Below are 25,158 nucleotides of genomic sequence, written 5' to 3'. Positions count from 1 at the left end.
AGGAACACCATTGCAATTTCTTCCTTCCATATATTCATGACTTTTACTGCCATGAAATTAGACTGCCATAGAAGTCTAGCATATTACAGATACATATATATATAATATACAGCATATTGTTATTCAAAAGCTTACTACATCCCTGTCAGGAATACAATACCAATGATGCAACATCACCATCAACACCGCCCAGAAATAAAAATCACTAGGAAACAACTGTTTTACTATTTCAGTCAAATATAAATATATGGCAAAAAACATGGTGCAACAATCCAATTTCCTGCTTATGCCACGTATCTCATCACTTATGAGGCCTACACAGCATATGGATGTGCTATGTAATCATTTAGTTTCCAGAAACGTTCCACAGTGCTCAGAAGTTTTTTTAGTGTTCAACCATTCCGTTTCTTTACGATGTCTTAACAACTCATGCTGTATTTTTAAATGCAAAAACCTACCTTATCAGACCAAGAGTAGTAGTCACTAATGTGAAAACTACTGCTTCCTACACACCAAAATACTACAGAAATAAGGTGCCTTGGTTACTCACTCAGCTTCAAATGCTCCAGAATTCCAGCCTTAGACTTCTAAAGCCTTCTTCATTATACGCTGAACAGAAGCTCTTTGAAGTCTTACAGATGACTCTATTGAGGCTCTCAACGACTGCTGAGAATTTTGGCCCCGGAAGCCCACAGACAAACAATCCATTGTCCACCTTGAGACATTTAAGCAACAAGTCTGTCCCTCTGCAATATGTGTACCTGTGTATGTATACATACATATCTACGTACAGAAATAAACATAAGCATACTATCATCCTTATCTTTACATACTGTGTGTATTCAGGTTATAGATTAAAGTAATTTCACTCAAAAAATGAAGAATACAGAGACAACAGGAAGACTTTCAAGTGCTTTAGTGACCTGCACAGAATGAAAGTATGAGAGTGATCCAGCCTGACAGGCCAATATATCAAAACTAAGTAATAAAGATCACAAATAATAAAAAAAAGGGAAAGTAGGAAGAAAATATAAATCTAGAAATTATGTGAAAATTTCAGTTTTGCTGAATAGTCAAATGACATTGGTGGGGCTTACTGCAATGCAGTGATAGCTTAAAGAAGCACCTCTGTGAGCAGTGTAGGAAAAATTCATGACGAAATGTGGTAGCAAAATCTACTGATTTTTTTCTAAGGGAGATACCATACTACACATCAGCAAAACAATTTTATAACACTGTAGCTTGGAAGTTTCCCTTCAAGCTCAGATACAGAAATACACTTTTAGAGGAATCAGATTATAAATGTGAGCTAAAATTCTATATTAATTTTGTCACTTAAAACTCAATATCAAGGTATTCCAACAAGCAAGGCAGGCTGCACAACTCTGATTATAACCTCTTACATACCCATTATTGGAATTCATTCTTTACATAATCACTGCTGCATTTTATGCAGGAGCCCTGTTTCATTTAGCAAGCAGATGTTTACAGATTACAGGGTTGGTTTCTCCGCTTTTAAAAACTGCAGTGCAGCTAAATCTATGTTTTCTTCTCTCATCCACTACATGGTATCCAGCTTTGAACAGTCTCCCAAACAGGAACGTCTCCTGTTCTGGTAGTTCCAACATCCTTGACCCATTCACGTTGCACAATCACCACTCTCCCAACAAAGGAGGGACCATGCCTCATTTCATTCACCTGGCACTCAAAACCAGGAAGAGCAGGGAGTACTGCTGGTTGCCGCTGGCCTCCCAGATATATCTTGTTCACTACTTCAAAAGAGTACAGAACTGGCAGGTGTCTGGAGACTAAGAAAAAGGTGAGGAAAGACGACCCTGTTCTCCCCAGACAGGAACTCTCTTCAGTATCTCTCTCAGAAGACAGGAGCATAATTTTCTCTGGCATTGAAGTTACAAACGTAACAAGATAGTGGATTATGGTATTAATCATTCTCCAGACATACAAACAGAGTTCTGAGACTCCACAGAAAGAAAAATGAACACTGAGAGCAATATAATACTAATTTGCAGATAAAGAACTGAGACCTAGTACAATTAAACAATTTGCCCAGGTTTACAAAGGAAGTCTGGTATGTGAAACAGATACTCAGACGCATTTTCAGTGAGCATCACAAGATCTTTCTACCTTTCATGTCCTACCTTGACCAGTTCTGCTTTAGATCATTTAGATCAGCCTGTCTGAATTATCAATAAAACAATGCATATAGATGTATAACATGAGTCCAGTATTAGTAACACCACGTGTTTTGAAACATGGCAGGTGACATTCCTAATCAGATTACTGTTTTCATGCGGTTTCCTTCATTCCCCAAAATATTTTTTTAGTCATAATTTATCCAAATATATTAAAAAGCACTTTAATTCAAAGTAAGGATTTAATAGTCAGGAAGTTGTTCCTGAAAGGTACGTGACTAATACCTGGAGACTTCAATACAATGTTTATTTACAAATTAACGTACATAGCATCACCCAGAGCTCCTGAGAGTCACTCTGTCAGTAAAGCTTAAAGTTATTCTGAGGGGACACCAGTTTAGTCTCCAGGACAGCTGAGTCATCTGCTTCACAGCTGACAGAGTACTGCGGTGCAGTCTTTTGAAACATCACAGTTAAATCAAAATTGTTATGCATAGTCAGAGCAGTCACCCAGTTTGATAAAAGCATGTAACATACCGGTTTTAAAGCCTTTTTAAAGGATCACAGTAGAAGTAAACAAAAAGTCTTGTAATGATAAAGCCCCAAGCCTTGCAAAATCCAAGCGCCTCTTGAACAGTTACTGAATCTGACAGCATGATCTCTGTGAGATACTGTTGCACCGGTCATACAACTCAAAACGCTCTGATGTGCTAAAATGCAAGCCCACAAATGGCATCAGCTCCTGTCTGTTTGACCCTCCTGACACTTGAGGTTTAGAATCCACCACCTAAATAATACACAATAATAACCTATGAAAATACACACAGTGTTACTGTCAAGGATATATCTCACGTGTGCCTTTAGCAGCAACTAGATCTCTAAGTGAGAGACTATTATACCCGAACTTCCTGCCCAAAGTCCTAAGAGAGTGTCAGTGTTCATAGTAAATTCCCCTCACATTTTGCTTAAACATACGCGTCAGATCTGCCCATGCTAAACATCTCTGGACATTTCCCACATCTAAGGGGTAACAGGACCTACAAACTACGAGTTCTCTGCCTCTGTGACTTCGGCCACAATAATGTCACAATACATAAGTGTCTTTGTTCAGCTGACTTTCAAACACTTACATAGACAAGCTCTTTGCAAGATAGCAAAATCACAGAATCACAGAATCACAGAATAGTAGGGGTTGGAAGGGACCTCTGTGGGTCATCTAGTCCAACCCCCCCGCCGAAGCAGGGTCACCTACAGCAGGCTGCACAGGACCTTGTCCAGGCGGGTCTTGAATATCTCCAGAGAAGGAGACTCCACAACCTCCCTGGGCAGCCTGTTCCAGTGCTCCGTCACCCTCAGAGAGAAGAAGTTCCTCCTCATGTTCAGACGGAACTTCCTGTGCCTCAGTTTGTGCCCATTACCCCTTGTCCTGTCACTGGGCACCACTGAAAAGAGCTTGGCCCCATCCTCCTGACACCCACCCTTCAGATATTTGTAGGCATTTATAAGGTCCCCTCGCAGCCTTCTCTTCTTCAGGCTGAACAAGCCCAGTTCCCTCAACCTCTCCTCGTAGTGGAGATGCTCCAGTCCCCTCACCATCCTTGTAGCCCTCCGCTGGACTCTCTCCAGTAGCTCTTCATCCTTCTTGAACTGGGGAGCCCAGAACTGGACACAGTACTCCAGATGAGGCCTCACCAGGGTAGTGTAGAGGGGAAGGAGAACCTCCCTTGTCCTGCTGGCCACACTCTTCTTGATGCACCCCAGGATCCCATTGGCCTTCTTGGCAGCCAGGGCACACTGCTGGCTCATAGTTAACCTGTCGTCCACCAGGACACCCAGGTCCCTCTCCGCAGAGCTGCTCTCCAGCTGCTCTCCAGCAGGTCCACCCCAAGCCTGTACTGGTGCATGAGGTTGTTCCTCCCCAGGTGCAGGACCCTGCACTTGCCCTTGTTGAACCTCATCAGGTTCCTCTCTGCCCAGCTCTCCAGCCTATCCAGGTCACGCTGAATGGCAGCACAGCCTTCTGGTGTATCTACCACACCTCCCAGTTTGGTGTCGTCAGCAAACTTGCTGAGGGTACATTCTAACTCTTCATCCAGGTCGTTGATGAAGAAGTTAAACAAGACTGGGCCCAGTACTGACCCCTGAGGGACACCACTTGTCACCAGCCTCCAACTAGACTCAGCGCCGCTGATGACAACCCTCTGAGAAAATGACGAAACTCGTCTTAAAGTGTACAGTTTCTGAACTCTCAGTCCCATGATTCAATTCCATGCACCAACATTGCCTTTTGTAGTTGCTCTTCCAACTGAGACAAAAAATTGAAATCGTCACAGATGATGTAACAAAAATTACTATGCTGTCACCTAGTACAACGCCACGAGGAGGTTTCACCTGCATCTGTATCTAGAGCAGAAATTTAATCTCTTGTTTTAAGTGAGTGCTATGAGGAATCTCTTTCAAACTAGTAAAATATTTTTAATTGCAAACACATACTTCTTAAAACTATACATATTAATGGGTTAACTATTACATGAATTAAAATAATGATTTTAAGCGAATCCTACATCTGTATGCATCAGCCCTTAGAATAAAACAATACATCTCTTTAAATCATTTCAAATCATTCAAAAACATCCCAAATCTTTCTGTATACTACTGTTGAAAAACAGAGTACAACTATTCTAAATTTTTAAAGTTTATTATACCTAATTCTTATAATTATATAAGCACTTGATCTGGAATTAGAGTAAAGGTTACAGGTTACAGATGGAATAGAAATTTCTGTTTTTCCGTAACCATGAGTAGCTTTTCAAACTGCAGCTTAAAACTAACATCTTTATGGCTCTTCCACTCACTGTTTATTTTGTTAATACATTTTAAAAGCAATATCTTTATTACCACCACAGCTGAAACTAATCTTTGTCTTTCTTCAGCACTTCAGTGACTATCTTTTCCCCACTTTTTTTGAGGGCCACATTATATCAAGCCATATTCATAATCAAAATCTTAGACAGCATACATAGATATCAGAAAATCTAAAACTTTAACAAAGAATATTTTAAGTCTTTCTGTGAGAGAAATGGGACCCACAAACATGAAAAGATCAATCAGAAAGAAAACTGAAAATGAGATTTCTCATTTTAGAGCTATTATTAAACCCCTAAAAGATAAATGCATTTTTGCTGAGAAAACAATCTCTTCCATCAAAAACAATTCAGAACACTCCGAGGCCCAAAACTGTTGAAGAAAGAGTTAGTTTTCTATCTGAAATTCCTCTGAATCTTCAGAAGGCTCTGGACAGAACCTTACAGTGATTCACAGGCTGGTATAAATCTTAGCAGTCTGTGCAAGTCAATGTAAACTACAGGGAGCTGGAAGAAGAGATTGTGATTTGCAGCTGTTACTTATATGCATAGTGTTTTAAAGCATAGTAAAGAGACAAGACAAATTACTTCCTTTGATTCATTTTTATATGCTTAAAATAAGCAGAGACTCAGGATAAGAGATGGAAGATCCATGCAGAGCTTCTAAACAAAGTACAGGACTAACACTACTTAACAACCTCAGTAACCACTTCATTACTTTTTGTAACTAGCCACTGAAAATGCATAGCCTTCAGAGCCAAACATACAATAACTGAAAAACTGAATATAAGCAAGCAAATAAAGATATCATTTAAAACAGAATATTGTATGTTTGAACGTGAAGGGGACTGAGAGAAAAAGCAAGTTGCATAAATAGGCCTACAATTTTTAACTTGTTTTGCTTCGTCTTCTTCTGTCCATAAATTTTATTCTGTGTTTATACATCTCCAGAGCTCTGGCAGCTTAGCCAGAGTAGAAACTTCAAACTCACTTGTGAATATTCACTTTCCAGATGCGTTCACCATACAAGTGCATACCAAGCCTACGATACACACACAGCAAACTGACACTTCTACTATAAGACCTCCCTATTACATAAGAACTCTGCACATGATAGTAGTCCTTCAGGTTTATTTGAAGTTATTCTAAAGTGTTTTTATAGGGTTGCTTTCAACTTGACCTTCAAGAAAATTCACACATTTAATAGACTGCTTATAACTGAAAAATCTGTTTAGAAAATAAAAATAAATCATAAAAGTCCTGAAAAAAAATCTCAATTTTAAGTGGCTACTTTTGTAATTACTGCTATAATCTTTCAGATTAAACAGAATTAGCATATCATACAAGAAAATACCCTGGTAAAACTAAAAGTTGAGTATCAAACAAATAAACCCCAGCATTTTACCCTTTTTGCGTTGCATTGGTTCTTTATCCCTCTACCTCCCTGGATCTTTTAATGGCTAAATTCAATTTTTGTATCCCAGCATTCTCTAGACTCATTTTTACATATGCAACAGTAGTATTTTCAGGGTGACACTTCATGAATATTATTAGCACCTCGTAGCAAATAATAATTGCAGTCACTAAAAAGATTCTCATACCTTGGGCAAATATCTTACCCTACCACTGCTCATCATATCAATATTGCCTGTTTAGGACCATAATTGTCATGTAATATACCAAAGTTTCACTCTAAGTTTACTTAGATAAGTGTAACTTAGAGCAGAATTTCATTATCAAAGTAACATTCAATACCCAGAAGTGCAGATGTATTGATGATGAATAAAATGAAAACTATACTACCAGAATAACCACTGTTAACATTATTCAATTGCTATATAAAATTACATTTTCAGAATAGCTCAATAGCTTTATTATAAAAGCATACATCTAAAGTTTTGAGTCTCCCTTACATACAACCAGATTTTCAAAATTGCTCAGCAGCTAGCAGCTCCCATGGAGAAATGTAGAACTCAGAAAAATAGAAAATGTTATAAACTACAACTTATTATGAAAATACAGTTAGTTAACTACCAGTATACTGAAAATAAAGGATTTTTTTTTTAAAGTACTGTCATGCTGAGCCCTCCTGAACACTAGTTAAATCATGAAGGTAGTTAATTTTTTTGCAAAGAGAATAATTTTCTATATTCAGAAGGGGACAAAATAAACATAGGAATAAAAGTTCTGCATAAGGCTGGGAAACAAATACTATAAACAGCCACTTTTCCTGCTTCACGTAGAAAACAACTGAATTTTGAGCAGTCATACAGTATAAAGCTAAAATAAAGAAGAATGGCAAAAGCAGTGGTGAGGTGCCAAGACTGACTAGCAGTGTTTCAGACCCACCTACATAGTTTACATGTATTGAGTCATTGTATATACTTTTTGAAAATTATAGTAATTGACTTTTTGGTACTCTGAACAGGAGGGAAGGCTGGGAAGCACACAGACATAAAGGGATTCAGCTGAGAATGTAATAAACTGAACTAATCACTTGGAACTTGCTCATCTTTAATCCGCTTCAGTTTTCTCTCTTGGGAAAGGAAAAGCCCACCAGTCATACTGGAGGTCTCACTCATCCACAGCTCTCTCCTGCCTCTCCTGCTTCGTCTTACGCTCTTTTCAATTTACAGTCTGCCATGCCCGACATCAAGTACCTTTCAGAAAAACATTTTTGACTCAGTAAATGAGATTCTGCAAGTATGCTTGACACCTTAATATCCTACAACATTCTTCTTGAGAAAACAAACACCTAAGTAACTATTTTATAGCTTATCCATTTTATAAAAACAAATCAAAAGCTATTTTTTCTGAAATTTCTTTCAGATTTTTAAATTTAAGAAAAAGACTCAAATTCTGAAAAAAATGTAGCAAATTTATACAAATGGTGGCAAATTAAAACTTGGCAATACTTGTTACTTTCCTTCAAACTCTGAAATGTTAATTTAAAAACACATCTAAAGCACTGCAATCAGTTTACTTTTTGAACAAATTTCACACTCTTTACTTCAACAAGCATAAATATTGAAAACATTCTTCCTGCTACATCCCACAGCTACGTTGTTCCGCTTCTTCCTATTTTATCTGAGGACATAGGGAGATCTGTGGGAAAGGGACACTTTGCACTGCTCAAGTCCTTCCTTTTCTCTTCACAAATTGCAATAATAGTAATGTGGAAATGAGCATATTAAAGTGTGTAAAGGCCTCATATAATAATACAAATTTAAATAAATAGTTTTCCTACATTTTTTCATGGTTTCACTTCCCTTCTACTTTTTTTCTATTTTGGTGTTTTGCTTTCCTTTTTTCTGTAGTTGAGTACTTTTAGTAGTTAGGGGAAATTAGGCTGGATCCGACAGCCCGAGTGAGGCGAGGCTGCTGCAGCTCATATCTACACGTTTTTTTTAAACACCTCCAGTGATGGGGACTCATCCATGCGCCCAGTCCATCCCGTAGTGAGGCCGAGCGTGTATTCCCAGTGGGTACATGCACACCGATCACGTCTATGCACCATATACATACCAACATATGTGGCCAGCCACGCCAATCAACGCAGCCAGAGACACAGAGCACTCGCATGAACAGAGACAGCACTAAAAGCCTCATCCCACTCCACTCCCTGGCTGAGCAGGATGGAGGCACAGTACTAAGAATGTAAATACATACACATGCAACACGGATTCCTCCAGCACTCGGGCTCAGACTCTCAGTCTGCCCAGCAGCTGTCCCTGGATCCCAGTCTCCCCAGCTGCTGTAACCTGCACAGAGGAGCCCCCTGAGGCTGCAGCCCCACTCCAGTTGCTGGTGCAGACCCCGCACTCACACACACACAACTGAGGCTGGCCTTGGTTCCACTCACTTGGGTCTCTCCAGTCACTGCCAGCCAGGCCCATGGGCCCACTGATGCGTGGTCTGACGCCAGTTGCTGGCACCCAGACCCCCACACAGACACACTCAGTAGATAGACTCTCACCCAGGAACGAGTTAGAGAGGCACTGCATAAGATAGGGCAGATCAAGTTTCTATGGTGAAATGAACGGTTTGGTAGATGACGGGGGAGCAGTGGATATTGTCTCGCTGGACTTCAGTAAGCCTTTTGACACTGTCTCCCGTAACATCCCCATAGAGAATCTGTTGATGTATGGGCTGAATGAGCAGACAGTAAGGTGGACTGAAAAATGGCGGAATGGCCAGGCCCAGAGGGTGGAGATCAGTGGCACAAAGTCTCACAGATGGCCAGTAACTAGCAGTGCACCCCAGGAGTCAACACTGGGTCCAATCCTGTTCAACATCTTCATTCATAATCTGAAAGATGGGGCACAGTGTACCCTTGTAAAGTCTGTAGATGATACAAAACTGCAAGGAGTGGGTGATACACCAGAGGTTCATATTGCCATTCAGTGGAAACTCTGGAGACAAGTGCTGACAGGAACCTCATGAAACTCAAGAAGTTAAACGTCCTGCACCTGGGGAGGAACAAATCCATGCTGGGGCTTGACTGGCTGGAAAGCAGCTTTGTAGAAAAGGACTTAGGGGTCCTGACGGACACCAAGTTGAACATGAGCCAGCAATGTGCCCTTGCAGCACAGAGCATGATGGCATTCTGGGCTGAATTAGAAAAAACGTTGCCAGGTCAAGGGAGGTGATCCTTCCCCTCTACTCAGCACTGGTGTGCCCAGACCTGGAGTACCGTGTCCGGTTCTGGGCTTCCCACTACAAGAGTGTTCAGTGAAAGGCCACTAAGATGCTTAAAAGACTGTAGCATCCCACCTACTAAGAAAGGCTGAGAGAACTTGGACTGTTTTGCTTTTAGAGAAGAGAAGGCATCTCATTAGTATATATAAATAATTGAAGGGAGGCTGCAAAGCAGACAGAGCCAGTCTCTTCTCAGTGGAGCCCAGTGACAGGACCAGAGGCAATGGGCACCAAGTAAAACAGAGAAGGTTCCCTCTGAACATCAGGAAACACTTTTTTACTGTGAGGGTGCCTGATCACTGGCACAGGTTGCCCAGGTAGGTTGTAGATGTATCTCCCTCCTTGGAGATATTCAAAAGCTGCCTGGATGTGGTGCTGGGCAATCAGCTCCAGGTGGCCCTGCCTAAGCAGTGAGGTTGGACAATACGACCTCTAGAGATCCTTTCCAACCTCTACCACTCTGTGCTTCTGTGAAATGTCTGTACAGGGACAGGCACATGAGCAGGACATCTTATGGCGTAATTCACAGCTCCATCCCACATGTGAATGAACATGCTTTAGACATTCCCAGTCGCTAACAATAGTTTTCCCCCTGTTTTCCTTCACCATTTATTGTTCCTCTCAATGCTAATCTTTTCTGTTCTATTCCTTACGATTCCTCTCACTTTCTCAGAACAATGCAGTATGGAAGTAACTGAAATACCAACAGACTAAGCATAGTACAATTTCGCTGGGTGAATGTGGTATAGGCATACCCCGACTCAATTTGCAGTCTACAGACTGTATCTTTCCACTCCAAGTTTCTCTAAATAATTTTACCATAATGTAGTCAGGGTACCATGTTCACTCTGTCTCACATACAAATGATAGACTTCTGCACTCCTATTTCTTCTTCCCTCAATCTTTTTCCTGTTTTTACAGGTCAGTTGAAAACAAGATGCAGAGGGCACAAAACCTTTGTAGAGTCTGACTTTACTATAATTTTCTTTTATGTCTACCAAAATTGGAATGAGTGCTTCCTCCCCTTTTTATTAAGCCTAAGAGCTACAGCAATAGAACTTCATAAAATGTTTTGCTAAATTTCTAGAGAATTCACAAATAGTCTGGGAGAATTTAAAAACAGATGCCTTAGTTATGAATTTCCAACAATGACTTCAATCATAGAATCATAGGTTGGAAAAGACCTCTAAGATCAGGTCCAACATCCACCCAACACCACCATGCCTACTAAACCATATTCCGAAGTGCCACATCTACACGTCTTTTGAACACCTCCAGGGATGGGGACTCAACCACTTCCCTGGGCAGCCTGTTCCAATGTCTGACCCCTCTTTCAGTAAAGAAATTTCTCCTAATATCTAATCTAGACCTCCCCTGGCACAACTTGAGGCCATTGCCTCTCATCCAATTGCTAGTTACCCGGGAGAAGAGACCAACACCTGTCCCACTACAACCTCCTCTCAGGTAATTGTATAGAGCAAGAAGGTTCCCCCTCAGCCTCCTCTTCTCAAGACTAAACAGCCCTGGCTCCCTCAGCTGCTCCTCATACGACTTGTCCTCTAGACCCCTCACCAGCCTCACTGCCCTAAATATTTAGGTTCTCTCTGGTGTTTTATAGTAGTTATGTAATTGTAGGGCAGAGAACAGTTCTAATTTCTATAAACTGCTTCCCTAAAAAGTGACTTGTTACATCACATCATAAGGTTTCAAATTTACATCCCCTCATCCAACATCAAAACAAGTAACAAAGATCCATACCTCACTCCTGCACTGGGCCTACTGTGCACTACTTTGCTTTTACAGAAAGTTAAAACATTTGTCTCTCAAAGGATCAAATCCAAAGTCTCACTGGTCAGGAATGTGAAGTCCAGTAAAAGACCTGTCTCCAGGTAAATATCAGAAGGACTTCCCTCACCCTGCGTACTTTTTGTTCGCTTGCCTTCTTTTCTCTCTGCCTTCTCTTGACTTGGGTGACTGGCACAGCTACTGAGGACATTAAAACCAGAGACTACTTCAGTCTCCACCTTCACACAAGGGATTTTCATTATCTTCAGGTTAATTCCTCATTCAGAAGTTCAAGACTACATAGGAAGCTCTAAGGAGTCTGAAGGAGACAGGGATACATACACGTGTGTTGAATTGAATCTGAAGAATCTTTTTAGTTAAGAACTGCAAGAATAGAAAGAACATAGATCAGCCACCAATTCCTAGATTGAACCTGTGGCATGAATGACTGGAAAAAAAAAAATTGTGGGTTTTTTCATACATGCTGACAAACTATGTTGGAAGTCACTGACAGTCAATGGACAAAATCCCTTTAGAGTAAAGTAATTTTCAATGAACAACACTTAATATGCATGTGCAAAATATTCTCTCCATTAATTTCTCTCAAGATTTCCAGATGTGAAAGATAAGAAAGAAATGCATGGAAAAAGGTAACAGAAACACAGAAGAGAACCACCACCTTGGCGTATGTGTTCTTCTCTCTCAAGTCCTCGTAAGTCTAGAAAAAAGATCCCAGTTTTCCTCTTACAGCCTCCTCTCATTCCTTTTAAACAACATCACCTCATTTCTTCAACATTAGTAGTTTTAGTAGGGTACTATTTCAGATAAAGGAATTAGATTTTGAGTATCTTCCCACATAGTGTATTAACACAGCATACTTTATTTCAGCATTTTGTTCATTTTAGAATGTCCCCCATTTAAATGACAGTGACACTGAATACTTCATATCACATAGTGCATTTTCCCAAAGGCAACAGAAAAAGGGTATGTGTGAATTGTACTCAAGATAATAAACTACTGAATTCGATGGTGATACAACACAGACCCTATAAAAAGTGGTAAATGAACTGTCATGATCAGAAATGGCAAATATGGAGAAACTTTACATAAGAAGCTGTATCATCAGTTTCATGTATACTTCCATAGCTTTATCCTTCACTGGACATGTCCTTAACATTGTAATTTAAGTATTTTATATAGTTCCTGTTATCAGAAAGGGGAATCCTCTGGACACGTTTTAAATCCATCACCAGATATTAGAAGTAAACTTTACAAAGAAGCCCAGTGTAAAAACGTTGACTGAAAATTCTTTACCAAGATTAAAGTCATACAAATAATTAAACAGAAATGGTACATGGAAAGTTTCAAAGCTATTATATTTTTCAATTAGTTCTGTATGTTTTGAGCTCTGCTGTCATATCCCCAGATGTATTTCTATATCCTATAATGAAGTCACATAGGAAAAGACTATCAATCATGATTCTTTGCTTTGAGGTTTTTAAAGATTAGTTACTAAATCAAAGTTGTTCACTCACCACCATCAGTCCTTGAAACTCAAAGTCAAGCTATACGACCAAAGTGGCCAGTAGACAGTGCAAAACATTTTCCAAGAAACATCAGTAAAGAAATTATAGAAAAATTGAACACTTGTTGCTTTTCTCTCAAAAGTTACCAGAGTATACCTTTAAATGCACAGATAAAAAATTATTTATTATGTCATTTAAAAAAAAATATAATCAGCATATATCACCCAGCAAAGTAATAAAAACACACTCTGTCTTCTAAAGATTATTTTCCTTCATCATGCACAGTGCAATACTGAATAATACAGTATCGGGGGTTCCAATTCAATAAAAGATACAGTTCATTTCTTGTAATCTGTAGACAAGATGTGTTTTTCTTCACTGGTACCACACATCAGTTATGATCTCCAACTAGCATAGCAATTTGTCTGAAAACTTAACCAAAGCTGTACACTATGGAAAAGAAAGACATCAAGAACTCACAGAAACTACACAGAGAGCTACTATTTTGCAGACAAAAATTACTTTGAATGGTTTGGGATTACATTATTAAAATGTGTTTTTTATGCAGAACCCTACAAATACTTTCTTCCAAAAACCCACACCAACACACTTGATCAAATTATAATACTGCAGCATTATTAGTTTCTTGATTCCACATAGTGGGTGTTGAAGGATTTATTTATGTTGACTTGTACCCTAAAGTAATTCAGTTTTCAAAAATCAAAATTATACAATAATAACCATCTGAAAGACAGCAGCCTGACAATCAGCTTCAGGTAGGAAGAATTATTTGAATCCCATGGAAAGTAAAATAGGTCCTTATAAGTGACAATTTCCTTTTTATTTTTCCCCTTTTATTTTGATTTTGTTATTAGACCCTCAACTCACAAATGCTCAACTGTCACAAAAGATCAGTGTTACTGAACCACCGGCATTAATCTGTTGTTTGCAATGTATAAAGAAAGACAAATAAAGGAGACATTACAAAATGTCTTCCTCAAGTAGAACCAGATATTGAAATGATAAATAACATAACCTATGAACACTAGTTATAATGTTCTTGGGCAGAATAGATTTTTAAATATCAAAGACTGTTGCTTCATTGTCAGATGGTCCATAAATAAACCATGGTCAATTCATGACATTGGACCTTTTCTTCTTGCTATGCTACTGTAAATAAGTGTGTTCCCCTTGCCTGTCTGAATTCTACATGCCTATTTCCAGAAATGCCGCAGCATATAAGTAACACTGTCACGTCCATTTTGTCAACTACATGCTGATTATCCTTTTCTATCTGCAGTTTGGGAACATTATCAAGGTCAGAAGCAATCGCTCAGAAAACTGATCCTAAAGCCCTTGCTTGATAATTTCTGTAAGGAATGTTCATAAATAAACTCCATAATGCAACTACTGAAAGATCTACCTTTCTTACATACTGTAGAAACAAAAATTGCACAGTAACCTGTCAAGTATCTGGTCAATGTGTTCATCTATTGCATGTATGTCTTATTCCAAAATGACACAAGTCTAATTTACCGTTACCATATCTAACTTCCACTTGTGTTTGGGCAAATGCCCACCTCCTTCAACTCTTCTGACCTCCACGTTTTTTTTTCTTTTTTGACAAATTGGTTATGAGGCATTTACAACTGATGCACATATCGTGAAATTATTTCTGCCAAGCTTCCTCCATGACCTGCCCGTGGGACATGACATGCTCTGAGATGCATCGCTCTATCAAACTGAATCTTTCCAGGACAATGCAAATTATGACAAATTCCATCATCCCGCATTATGCGCTTCATGCTAATCTTCCTAATTCGAGAAAATCAGAAGGGCTTGCTGTTCTGCTGAAGGGCACGTTGTCTGAATGAATGATGGTGAAGGAACATTCGCGATCCCCTTCATCTTCTAATCCCAGCTGTGGCCACCTCTGCCCTAAAACCACTGAGCAACCTTTCCTTCTGTGTAATTCTTGCATCAGAATTAACTCAGGATCAGTCTTTTAACAGAGTAGAGAGAATAAGAAGGATTTTTTGGTTCTGGACTCTAATGGTAGCACATCTTTAAAAAAGCATTTTTAACAAGACTTTCCCCCTAGACTTTTTCTGCCTATTTCTCCTAGTCTGCCAGACTTTCACAGTAGGAGTGTAATCTCCATGAAAAAATAAATTACCTCCCAGAGTGGATTTTGACACAATTTCAGCAACGGGTTTCAGGCAATTTCTGGTCTCGAGCACTTCCGAGTTTGGGAGGTTACGCTGCTGATTCAAAGCAAACAACCAACCCGCCACACATTCTTCAGCAAGTCCCTAGGATAGAAAACAGCTACATCTCTGAATCATTCTTCACTGGCTCAGAAGGTGGCAGTGTTACTACATTAAAGAAACTTGCCTATTATTCCATATTCACATTGCTGAAATAAACATGTTTAATTCCCAAAGAAGCATATATTTTATCCTGTGGCATAATTTACTTATAACATTAAAACTCAAACATGGAGCAATTTGTAGCAATAACTATGATTATGCTGTTAGTGGCCCAAACGTCACTGTCTAGATTAGGCTAAATGATACCTAGCACCAAAGAGCTTCTGTGATTTATTTTTTATTATCACTGGTAGAACTTGCATGCTTAAAAGGCTCCCCATTCAAATTATTCAGTCTTCTCGATGACTGAGGTAATCATAGAAAATCTTATAAGAAATGATACAAGTCTTAAATCATAGCCATGCTTAAAATATATAAACGTTTTGGGTAGGCAGATATGTTATTATAGATTTAAAAATAAAACATCATGGTAAAAATACAATGCATACTGCAGAAGGAGAATTAAAATGTATCCCAGTTTTTGAAATCCGGAAGACTGAAAATTAAAAGGGCTTAGAATCAAGAAAAAAATTTACCGCTGTATGAAATAAAATATATTTAAAAAAAAACCTCTCAGAAATATTAATAAACATATTTATGAAGCTGTTTCATTAAAAAGGAGGGAAAATTAAGATTTTTTTAAATAGCTTTTGCTTTAATTTACATCTTAACCAATAGGATCCTATTCCTACCTATTTACACAGTCAGAACACCTCAATCTAGAGAAACTCTGTCAATATTACAGACACTATTTCTTTTACACTATTACTTTAAATTAGAACAGAATTTTTATTTATGAAAAATGAAGTGTAAGCCATACTTTCTAGTTGAATAAGCTTTTCAGAATGAATAAACAAACACTTACTCAGTAACTAAGATGCAGACAAGTTTTATTTTGCATTTACAGTCTATGCTTTAATGGAATCTTGCATAATTGGCTTGATGCTTTACTGAGTCTTCATACATGCCTAATAAGTACATAGCACAGATCCACATTTAAGTATTACTAAGAAGAGACAGGAAGATCTTAGCTTTATACTTCATTCCCAGTGAGACCCAAACCCTCAGAGGTAAATGACTATGTGAGCATCATTTCAGCAAAAGGCACCGGGCACACCCTGTGCATGCTGCAGCTTGTTGACATGAACCAGGGCAGGCAGACACCAATAATACATGAAGTGTGGTTCAGAGGCAATTAGGATCAGTTGTCAAGGCCAGGCCATTAATGAAAGAACATGTCAGAGGAGCTGGAGACTTCAATGGTTGAGGGCAAGAAGGCGATTTAGTGTGACAGATCGAGTCCTTCCAATGTCCTCAGTGGTACATGCTAATACCAGCCTTAACAACCTTTTGTGGCAGTGTATAATGCGACTAACATGGACTTTGATTCAGCAAAATGACTGCTGCCACTGTTAGTCTGTCTCATTCCAACAACAGTAAAAGCACTGCTACAAATAATTACCCACTTCCTTCTCCCCCCTCCTCCATTTAATACAGCAGTCCTTTATGCATGCCATACTGTTTCTCACTAGAAGGTCACAACGTTTATCATGCTGCTTGCTCTTCTTTCCGTCATGCCCTTTCTATTTGTTAATATAATCTGAAATTATCCTGTAAAACAGTTTTGTTCAAGTAAAAGGAAATTAACTATAAATTCACCATTACCTCATGTGACTAGTAACAAATACAAAAAGAGCAAACCAAACTGGTCTAAAGGATTCAATACCTATTCTGTCAATTATGCAAAGAAAATGCTGCAACATGAGATACTTATTAACATCATCTACTGGATCAAAAATATATTGCAACTTCAACCTCCACAAAAATGAAATCCTGAAGCTTTATACATAACTTGACACTTGGTTGTTTTTCTTATTGTTACTGTCAGCACTACCAAGCGCTAATTTCTATAAAAAGCTACAGACCTCAAATTCCTAACACTCAATTACAGGATGAAAGGAAGCGTAAACTTAGAAAGAAAAACCTGAAACAGGAGTTCTATTAGAGGCATAGTACTGAAGTCAGAAGCTACATCTTCACTGAAACAAGACAATGTTGTGTCTTCTTTATGGAAGACATGGTCTGCTGTACGCAGGATAATTTTCAATTAAGTTGAGATTCCACAAACCATTTAACTACATTACCTAACTTCTAAAGTATGATTCTGGTATTCAGTACCTCTTTCAATATGAATTTCTTTCTAAGGCTTCAACATTTTGGCCACTTGAGAATACACTATACCATGCATTTAGGTGTGAGGAATATGTGACTCCAGACACGGTAGAAAAGAAATCATTAGTCATATTCACCAGAACTCCCCACACATTTTGAGGAGGAATTCATAGATTGGTCAAAGTAAATACTGTCCTAGCAATGACAAAAATTACATCTTGAGCCCTACTTTACTCACCTTATATCAGATGATGTGGTTCTCCCCTATCACTTCTGTCATTTGGCAATGCCTGAACTGACCTTTCTAGAGGCAATACTTATCTGTGAGTGACAGGAGAAACTATCTCCAGCAGGATGAATTTCCTTCCCTCTCTTCATTTCTCTCCACTTTGCCTACTTTCTGTCTAACTCATTTTAGTTCCTCTCTTTTTTTTATCTCTTTGTTTATAATTCTACAGCTAACCTCATCTCAACCGACCTTTGCCAGCATTCCCTTTTCAACCCATAGCTTTAACCTTTTGAACATCTACTTTGTTTTATTTGATATATTTTACTATTGTGTTGTTTCTTTGCAACCTTCTCCATCTTAATTTTATTCCTTGTTATTTTTCTTTTCAGTCTTTCCTTTCCTGTTGCACCTTTGTCAGCTCCTGGATCCACTGAAGTTAAGAGAAAAATCCCACTGACTACAGTATGAGTATGCTATACTGCAAGTATTTAGGACTGGATATACTACCAACATCTGTGTGTCTAACACAAGTAGCAATTGTTGGCATTCAACACGATCAATAGTACTGGTACTTTTTTGACGGAGTAATGTATAAAGGGTGGAATCACAATAATTCTTACACAATTACAGCTCCATGGTGCAGTATGAGGAACAATAAGCAGAAACATAATTGGAGACAGCAGTGATCTCATATATTTTATCTACATCTCTTGATTAGTTTGGATTGTAGTAAGTATGTACAAAGGAAAGTTACATCTAACTCTTGGTATATATACTAGAAATTAACATTAAATTAAAAGTTAAGCATGTGGCTAACCTAGTTCATCCTTAAGATTTGGATTCAGATTGGCATTAAAATGCTATCTTAAAAATTGATGCCTCTATAGATATGCCAGTGACTATCCTATTCTTCTTTACCAAGAGTCTTGATTAAAAAAAAAAATTGAGAGTATTCTCATAGGAGTATTTAAAAAAAAATCCTTACACTGTATTTCAGTATTTTATAAAGAGTAGTAGAATCTCTAGGGAACTTAAGAGATCAGGACACACATTTACAGGACACTTTGGTTGTGCTGTGTTTTTGTGTAACATTTCTCTTCCTTTTGTGCATCTATCATGACTTTTTTTTAAATTAATTGTAAACATTTGCTTAAAGATTATTATTCTCTTTTGTAGATACTTACTTACAAAATATTTCCTGCACAATTAAAGAATGTTTTTCATTTACTAACTTGAAGTTTTAATGATATGTTACTGGGTGGTTTGGTAGTAATTATCATAAACACAGGAATACATGATCATTAGGTATGTAGATGACAGACACAATTAGCTAAAATAATCCTCATCACAAATATTTAATATTGTGAAACTCTGACATTTTATTGAATTTTTAGATGTACTGTATAAGACATCCTTCTGTGGAATTATAGTAAGTATTTTAACAGAAATTAATTGGGCTTTAACAGTAAATAGGAACATTCTTAAAGTAAACTGGAGAACTGAACACAAAATTATAGTATTAACATATTAGAACCTGCAATATTTAATAATCAAGATGTGTATCTAAACAGGAACTATTTTCACTACCCACTCATAGATGTATGCATACGTCTCTTCTCTTTTCTACCAATTCGTTGCAAATGCCTGGAAAAATCAAAATGCATTCCAATGTAACAGATGCCTTATAATACAAAGTTGTGACTCTAAGGAAAAAAGCCTGCTTCTTACAGAGCTCTCTTTCTCTCTCAAATTACTAAGCGAGGGAATAAAATGACAAATAAAGAGAGAGAGAAAGAGAGAAAGCAAATAAATATATCATACCAGAAAAAAAAATCTGAAGTGCTAAGAGTCGCAGCAAAACAAATATAAAAAATAATTAGAAAATAAAATAACTTCTTTGCCTAACACTAACAAATCATCTTACATTTACATAGTACTTCTCATCTCCAAGGACCACAAAATATTTCACAAATAGTTTTTAGTATATTCAGGGAAAAATTAATTCAACACAGATTCAGTTGCAAAGAGAAGAAACAGGTCATACTAACACTGTATAATAACAGTGAGAAAAGTAATCTTACCTAGTTGACAGTGAAAGTGTAATTTTCTCTAAAAAAGTATCTAATTATACAACAGGAACTTGACCAGAACTTTGAAGCCAGAGCTCTTCTTTTTGAACCCTGCCTGGTTTGTAACCGCAGGTTACAAAAGCCTCAACTTCATTTCATTGTGCTTACTGAAAAAGAGAAGTGGTTCTAGAAGCAATACATGACAAAATGTCATACACAACATGCTTTCATATATTAACATGCCAGGATCAGTATGAGTAAGTCACCACAAGCTCAGAATATAAATACAACTATCATTTAGAGGTACAACAGAAGACAAATAACCAGAAATTAACTTCAAATGAGTAACAGCTATAGAGGAAAAAGACATAAACCTTTTAAAACACTTTGGTTAGCCTTGGAAACAAACAAACAAACAAAGATAAGCCAAAAACTGCTCTCTGGTGCAGAGATATCAAATCCTGGACTCTTTAAGCCTAAGACAAGTAAATCTCTTGGCATAGGCATGTGTGTAAGCTTGGCTTTTCCAATTTAAGCTGCCCTAAAATGCAACAGTCAGGTTGACTAAGAGATGTTTCCTTGTTTTGAAAATGTTGTCCTGTCTCATTACAAAGAGCTACCAAGAGAATGTTCTAAAACAGAATTCTCTCACAGGATTTCAAGGTTGTTTTTTTGTTAGGCTGACAGAGTTTGTGATGAGAAACAGTACAGGCGTATTCAGGGATAAAATGTGTTCAACCCCTGAAACGTTACCCAGAGTTGCGCTGAAAGCTGTGCCTCTCTAACAATGGACAACAGAGGATAACGCTGTCTTGCAAGCATGATTTTTTTTTTTTTTTTTTTTATTTTTATAGTAGTAAAAAGAAGCTTGGTCAGCACAGATCGAAGGTTAACAATTATTTGTGGTTCCTCGAATTCAAAAAGAAAGGGTGGGAAAACCGCTAATAATCTATGTCCTTAAAAGGTAGAAAGAGGCTTACAAGAACCATGGAAATCACCCATATGGGCTCCCAAGACAACTACCTTTGCTTGCACTGACTGAGGGAGATAGATACCACGCGGTTTACTTGCATTGAAAGAGTGCAAGAAGGAAAACAGTCTGAAGAGCAGCATAGTGCTTTGGATTGAAATCCCCAACTCAACTGGCTATGGTTTCAGCTGCAAAAAACAGCTAAAAGCAAAGAGGTTTCATGTTTAAAATAGATGGCAGAACTGAAGTATTAAAAGCTGGTTGGAAAAAAGAAGTTTGACATATTTTTGAGGTTCAATACTATTTCAATCTGTAATGATACAGAAGGCACCAATTTATCATGATCAGTTCAGCTTGAACTTACTTTCAGTACTATAGAAAAAAAAGTGCTTATCAGGAGATGTTGGTGTGTCAGTAAAAGTGTGCTTCTGCAGAGAAGTAGAGGCAAAGAAATTACTAACTTGATGTCTTGTACCATCAGATAAATTTTGGATACCTTCCCATATAACCATAAAACTGGACTACAGCAGAAGGTGTCTATTATCAACAAACAAGTGTAAGGACAGCTGTAGGAACCAAGTGAAGAGAGAAGATCAGCTGGTCCACGCGACTGTCCCAGCAGGTACACAGTAACACAAGATGTCCTCACAAGTGGAATCTGGGCAAACCTAGTCAGGAGAAATACCAGCTACACAAAGAACCCAGACATTATTTCTGTGTATGTTAGAGAATGTCTAGGGATGCATTATCTAGGACATGGCATGGCTCACAAACAGTTAACCTAGTGAAAATTCAAAGAGAAAGAACAGGAGCACTTCAAACCTGTCACAATAATCACATAACTGAACCTCTAGAGAAAGAGACAATGTTTCAGTTACTGTGCTCAACCCTCAGGCTCTCATGCATCTAATTCACAAAAGAAAACAAACTGGAATGGAGGATGGAAGATTTGTTGTGCCAAAATGCCAAGATAATGCAATGGGTCCATATAAATTCACAACAAATAAATAGTGAATACCCAAATTTGAAAAAGATGTCTGAACCCTGATTAGGATCCCTCCCTTAAAACCTACTAGAGCGGAAGGTGAAGAAGCAGCAAAAAGTATGAATAAGGGGCATGTTGATAGGAAATAATTTGGGAGACTTGTCTGAAACAAATGTAACAGCTTTTGAAGCTAAATACAAGCTGAGGAGAACTACATAAGTATCAGCTGTGCTATCTGTGTAAGAAAAATGGAAACTATGTAGGAGAGGAGACTTCAGGAGAGGAGACTTCAGGAGAGGAGGTAAAGGGTGAGAAAGAGAAGCTACTACTTAGGAAATACACTAAAACAGGTAGGTTATAGCCTCTAAATCATATGGAAGTTAAGGAAGATTACAGTGAACAACAAAACTACTGCATATTTCCAGCAGAATTACTTTTTTAAAATTACAGTTGAATTACAAATTCAAACACTTACTCTCATCTTCCAAAGATATTCTTGTGAGTTTCCCTTAAGCATCAGGACTGAGAGATTAAAGAATGATTGTTTTATTAGAAATGCATATCTGGATAACTTTTGTTCTTTACAGACCTTCTGTACCATTCAATCTGGGGCATACCGGCTCAGTTTCACTTGTGAAGTTACCATGAAAGCACTTGAAATGTATTACGACCCTGGAAGTGCTGGTATAGAATACAAAGACGCTAAACAGCTCTGTTGTACGGCTTATTTACTGAAGAGATGTCTTGGCAAGTTTTTGCCTTTCATGCTCAGGCACATTCTTGATCCATTAAGTGTATTTGGTATTGAACAGCGCTGGCTTCTACCAATAAGCTCAGTAAGGCTAGAGGACTGTTTGAACACTAGGATGGGTGGTTCTGAGAAGATTTTTCTAGGAAGATTTATTTTTTTTTTTCAAAATAGGATCTTTTTTTCTGTTATAGGCTGTAACTGTGTAATGATGTTCTAAAAGTTCCATGGATGGATAATACATGGCAATTAAGGATTTAGGATCAGTAATAGCATTTTCTTTCAGGTAATTCCTAACAACACATTTGGGTGGCTCTTTTTATAGTAGTGTTTTTATTGATTAAAAACCCCCTTCAGTTGACTAAGCATATCAAGAATAAATGCCTTATTGAAGAGTCTGACTATATATTATATCTTTTAGCAGTTTGGTACAGATTTTTATTTTATGGAAACAGGTAGACTCACATTTTTTCTACATAGTGCAGTTTTTAGGCTACAGTTTTGATACTGATCATAGCATCTAGGAAAGTAATGTTGATGTAGGACCATTCCAAAGATGGCTGGGCAGAAAGCTGATAATTATTGAATTTGTTGTGGAAATCAATAAAGGAGTCTAAGTTTCCAGTCCAGATAAAATTTCCATCTGCGTATGTCAGATATGCCATATTATCATAGTGTAATTATTTAGAAACACTTTTTCAAGGCAGCCAATGAAAAAGTTGGCTACTTGTGGGGTTATTTTCATGTTTGTTGTTTTATAAAACCTGGTACAGGTGAGATTTGTGAAAGTATAGGTGTTCTCATGGGGTAATAGATATTTATTTCAGTTTTTCAAATTTTGGTCCTTTTCTTGTAAACCTTCAAGGGGATACTATCATGAGGTGGCATATAGGCATACAGATTAGAGGTCCTGCAAAAGGCTGTTGGTCAAGAGGCTCCTTCTGTTATGGAATCCATGAAGAATGTCTCTTGTTCTCGGTGGAAAACTTGCTGTATGCATAACAAAGGACTGAGGTTTCAGGGAGGGTTTCAAGGATGGAGTAGCAGTAGATGGAGCCTATGGTAGTAGACCTACCCAGGTTCCCTTGTTTGTGGATCCGAGGGAGCTAGTAAATAATCCAAAGGATAAGAGATGAAGAGAAGGAGTTGCAAGTCAGGGTGAATACCTTTCCACCACAAAAGGAAGTGAACTGATGATCTCTTTGAACTCTCTCTTTGGGAGCTTCTGCTGTTAGTGTCAGCCTCACTTATACAGTCCTCACGGTTTACAACTGCTACAACTCTGCCTTTTGTTGTCTCTGGCTTAATCATTACTTGGACATTGAATCTTAGGGATTCTAAAGCACTTCTCATAGTGACAGTTTCTGATCATGGTATTTATTGCTGGTTATTACAGAGCCGAATCTTTTTCTAAGACAATCAGTGTAACAGCTGAAGGTGCAATTTTGTCTATTATAACATTTTTAATCCTATGGTTTTGATGATATTTGCAATCTTCTGGCATTTGTCATATGAAACAATAGCACTGGGAATGGCTTCAAAATTTTTTTTTAAGAAAGTGAAAAAAAAAATCCTCTCATTCTCTGCCTAACAATAATTATTCCTATGTTTCATAGGTCAGAAACACTGATCTCTGCCAAAGACAGAATTGGTCAGCTTGGTTACGCTGATTGTACAATAAGATTGAGTTTAGATATTGCTGTGGTTATTTCTTATACAGTTGCTTCCCTTTTTATTCTTTTTACCTTACAACAAAGTTTCCAACTGGTCTTTGACATCAGCCCTCCTTAAAGAACCTAGGAAATAAAGCTTCTTATAGGAGTAGGAATACAGTCCATACAATACAGTGGATGGACTCCCTTGCAACAACGGGATCAGCACACAGGTAGCAGTGACATTTATAGATTTAAATTATGATATCTCCTTCTTGGGACACCTTGAAAGAAAATTGTTGGTCATTTACTGGTCCAAAGTTTATAACAATGTCCAAAATACAGTAAGAGCCATAGTTTCTGCTCTATTGTTGATGCTATGTTAAAGATTTTCATCTGGGTAGAAGGTACGAGAATGAGCATGTCACCAAGGTTAGCATATCACTAGGATCAGCATATCACTGACATCATAGTTTGCTGAAGAGATTCAGCTGGACTTCAAAACACAATGCTGAAGATTTTCTTGTCTCGGAATTGGCTTGGTATGACTTGCAAGACTGCTTACTCTGTGTCCTTTGATTACAGAGATATTTGGAAAGAGGCTCTCCCTTTTCACACCAAGCAATGTTCAAAAAGATGAAACATTCATTTGGACTTCATGGGGGCCAGATGAGAAAAAACAAGGTTGTTCACAAAAAAGGACAAGCAGGAAAAAATACATTTTAATTTAAATAAAAGCCTTCGATACCAAGGCATTGTTCCTGGAAAAAATCAAGGCAAAACAAGATTGGAAGTATGACTGCCAGCACACACTCAGTCATGCATTGCACATGTTCAGTTGCTTGGAAAGTATGATATTCACATCAAATCGAGGGAATAAGTAGTTACCTGGAATGGGCTGCTCACAGTAATCAAGCAACTTCTGATTCATCTTCATT

The 25,158-nt window shown here is 38.0% G+C and overlaps 1 protein-coding gene across 11 annotated transcripts in view; it reads right to left on the bottom strand.

Moving 5' to 3' along the window:
• Positions 1-25,158, bottom strand: part of DPH6 (diphthamine biosynthesis 6) — a 239,179-nt gene that overhangs the window by 93,127 nt on the left and 120,894 nt on the right. The window contains exon 13 of one of the 11 annotated variants that reach the window (XM_075427392.1): positions 19,382-19,440. The exons of the other annotated variants lie outside the window; for them this stretch is intronic. Coding sequence (XP_075283507.1) covers positions 19,420-19,440 — 21 coding nt within the window. The 3' untranslated portion in view covers positions 19,382-19,419. Of the gene's footprint in view, positions 1-19,381; positions 19,441-25,158 lie in introns of those variants that run through there. 11 annotated transcript variants of the gene reach the window in all.

The sequence above is a fragment of the Opisthocomus hoazin genome, chromosome 7 (assembly GCF_030867145.1).
Source record: "Opisthocomus hoazin isolate bOpiHoa1 chromosome 7, bOpiHoa1.hap1, whole genome shotgun sequence".
NCBI lineage: Eukaryota > Metazoa > Chordata > Aves > Opisthocomiformes > Opisthocomidae > Opisthocomus > Opisthocomus hoazin.
The sequence above is the reverse complement of the archived record's forward strand: the minus strand, read 5'-3'. Positions and strand labels throughout refer to the sequence as shown.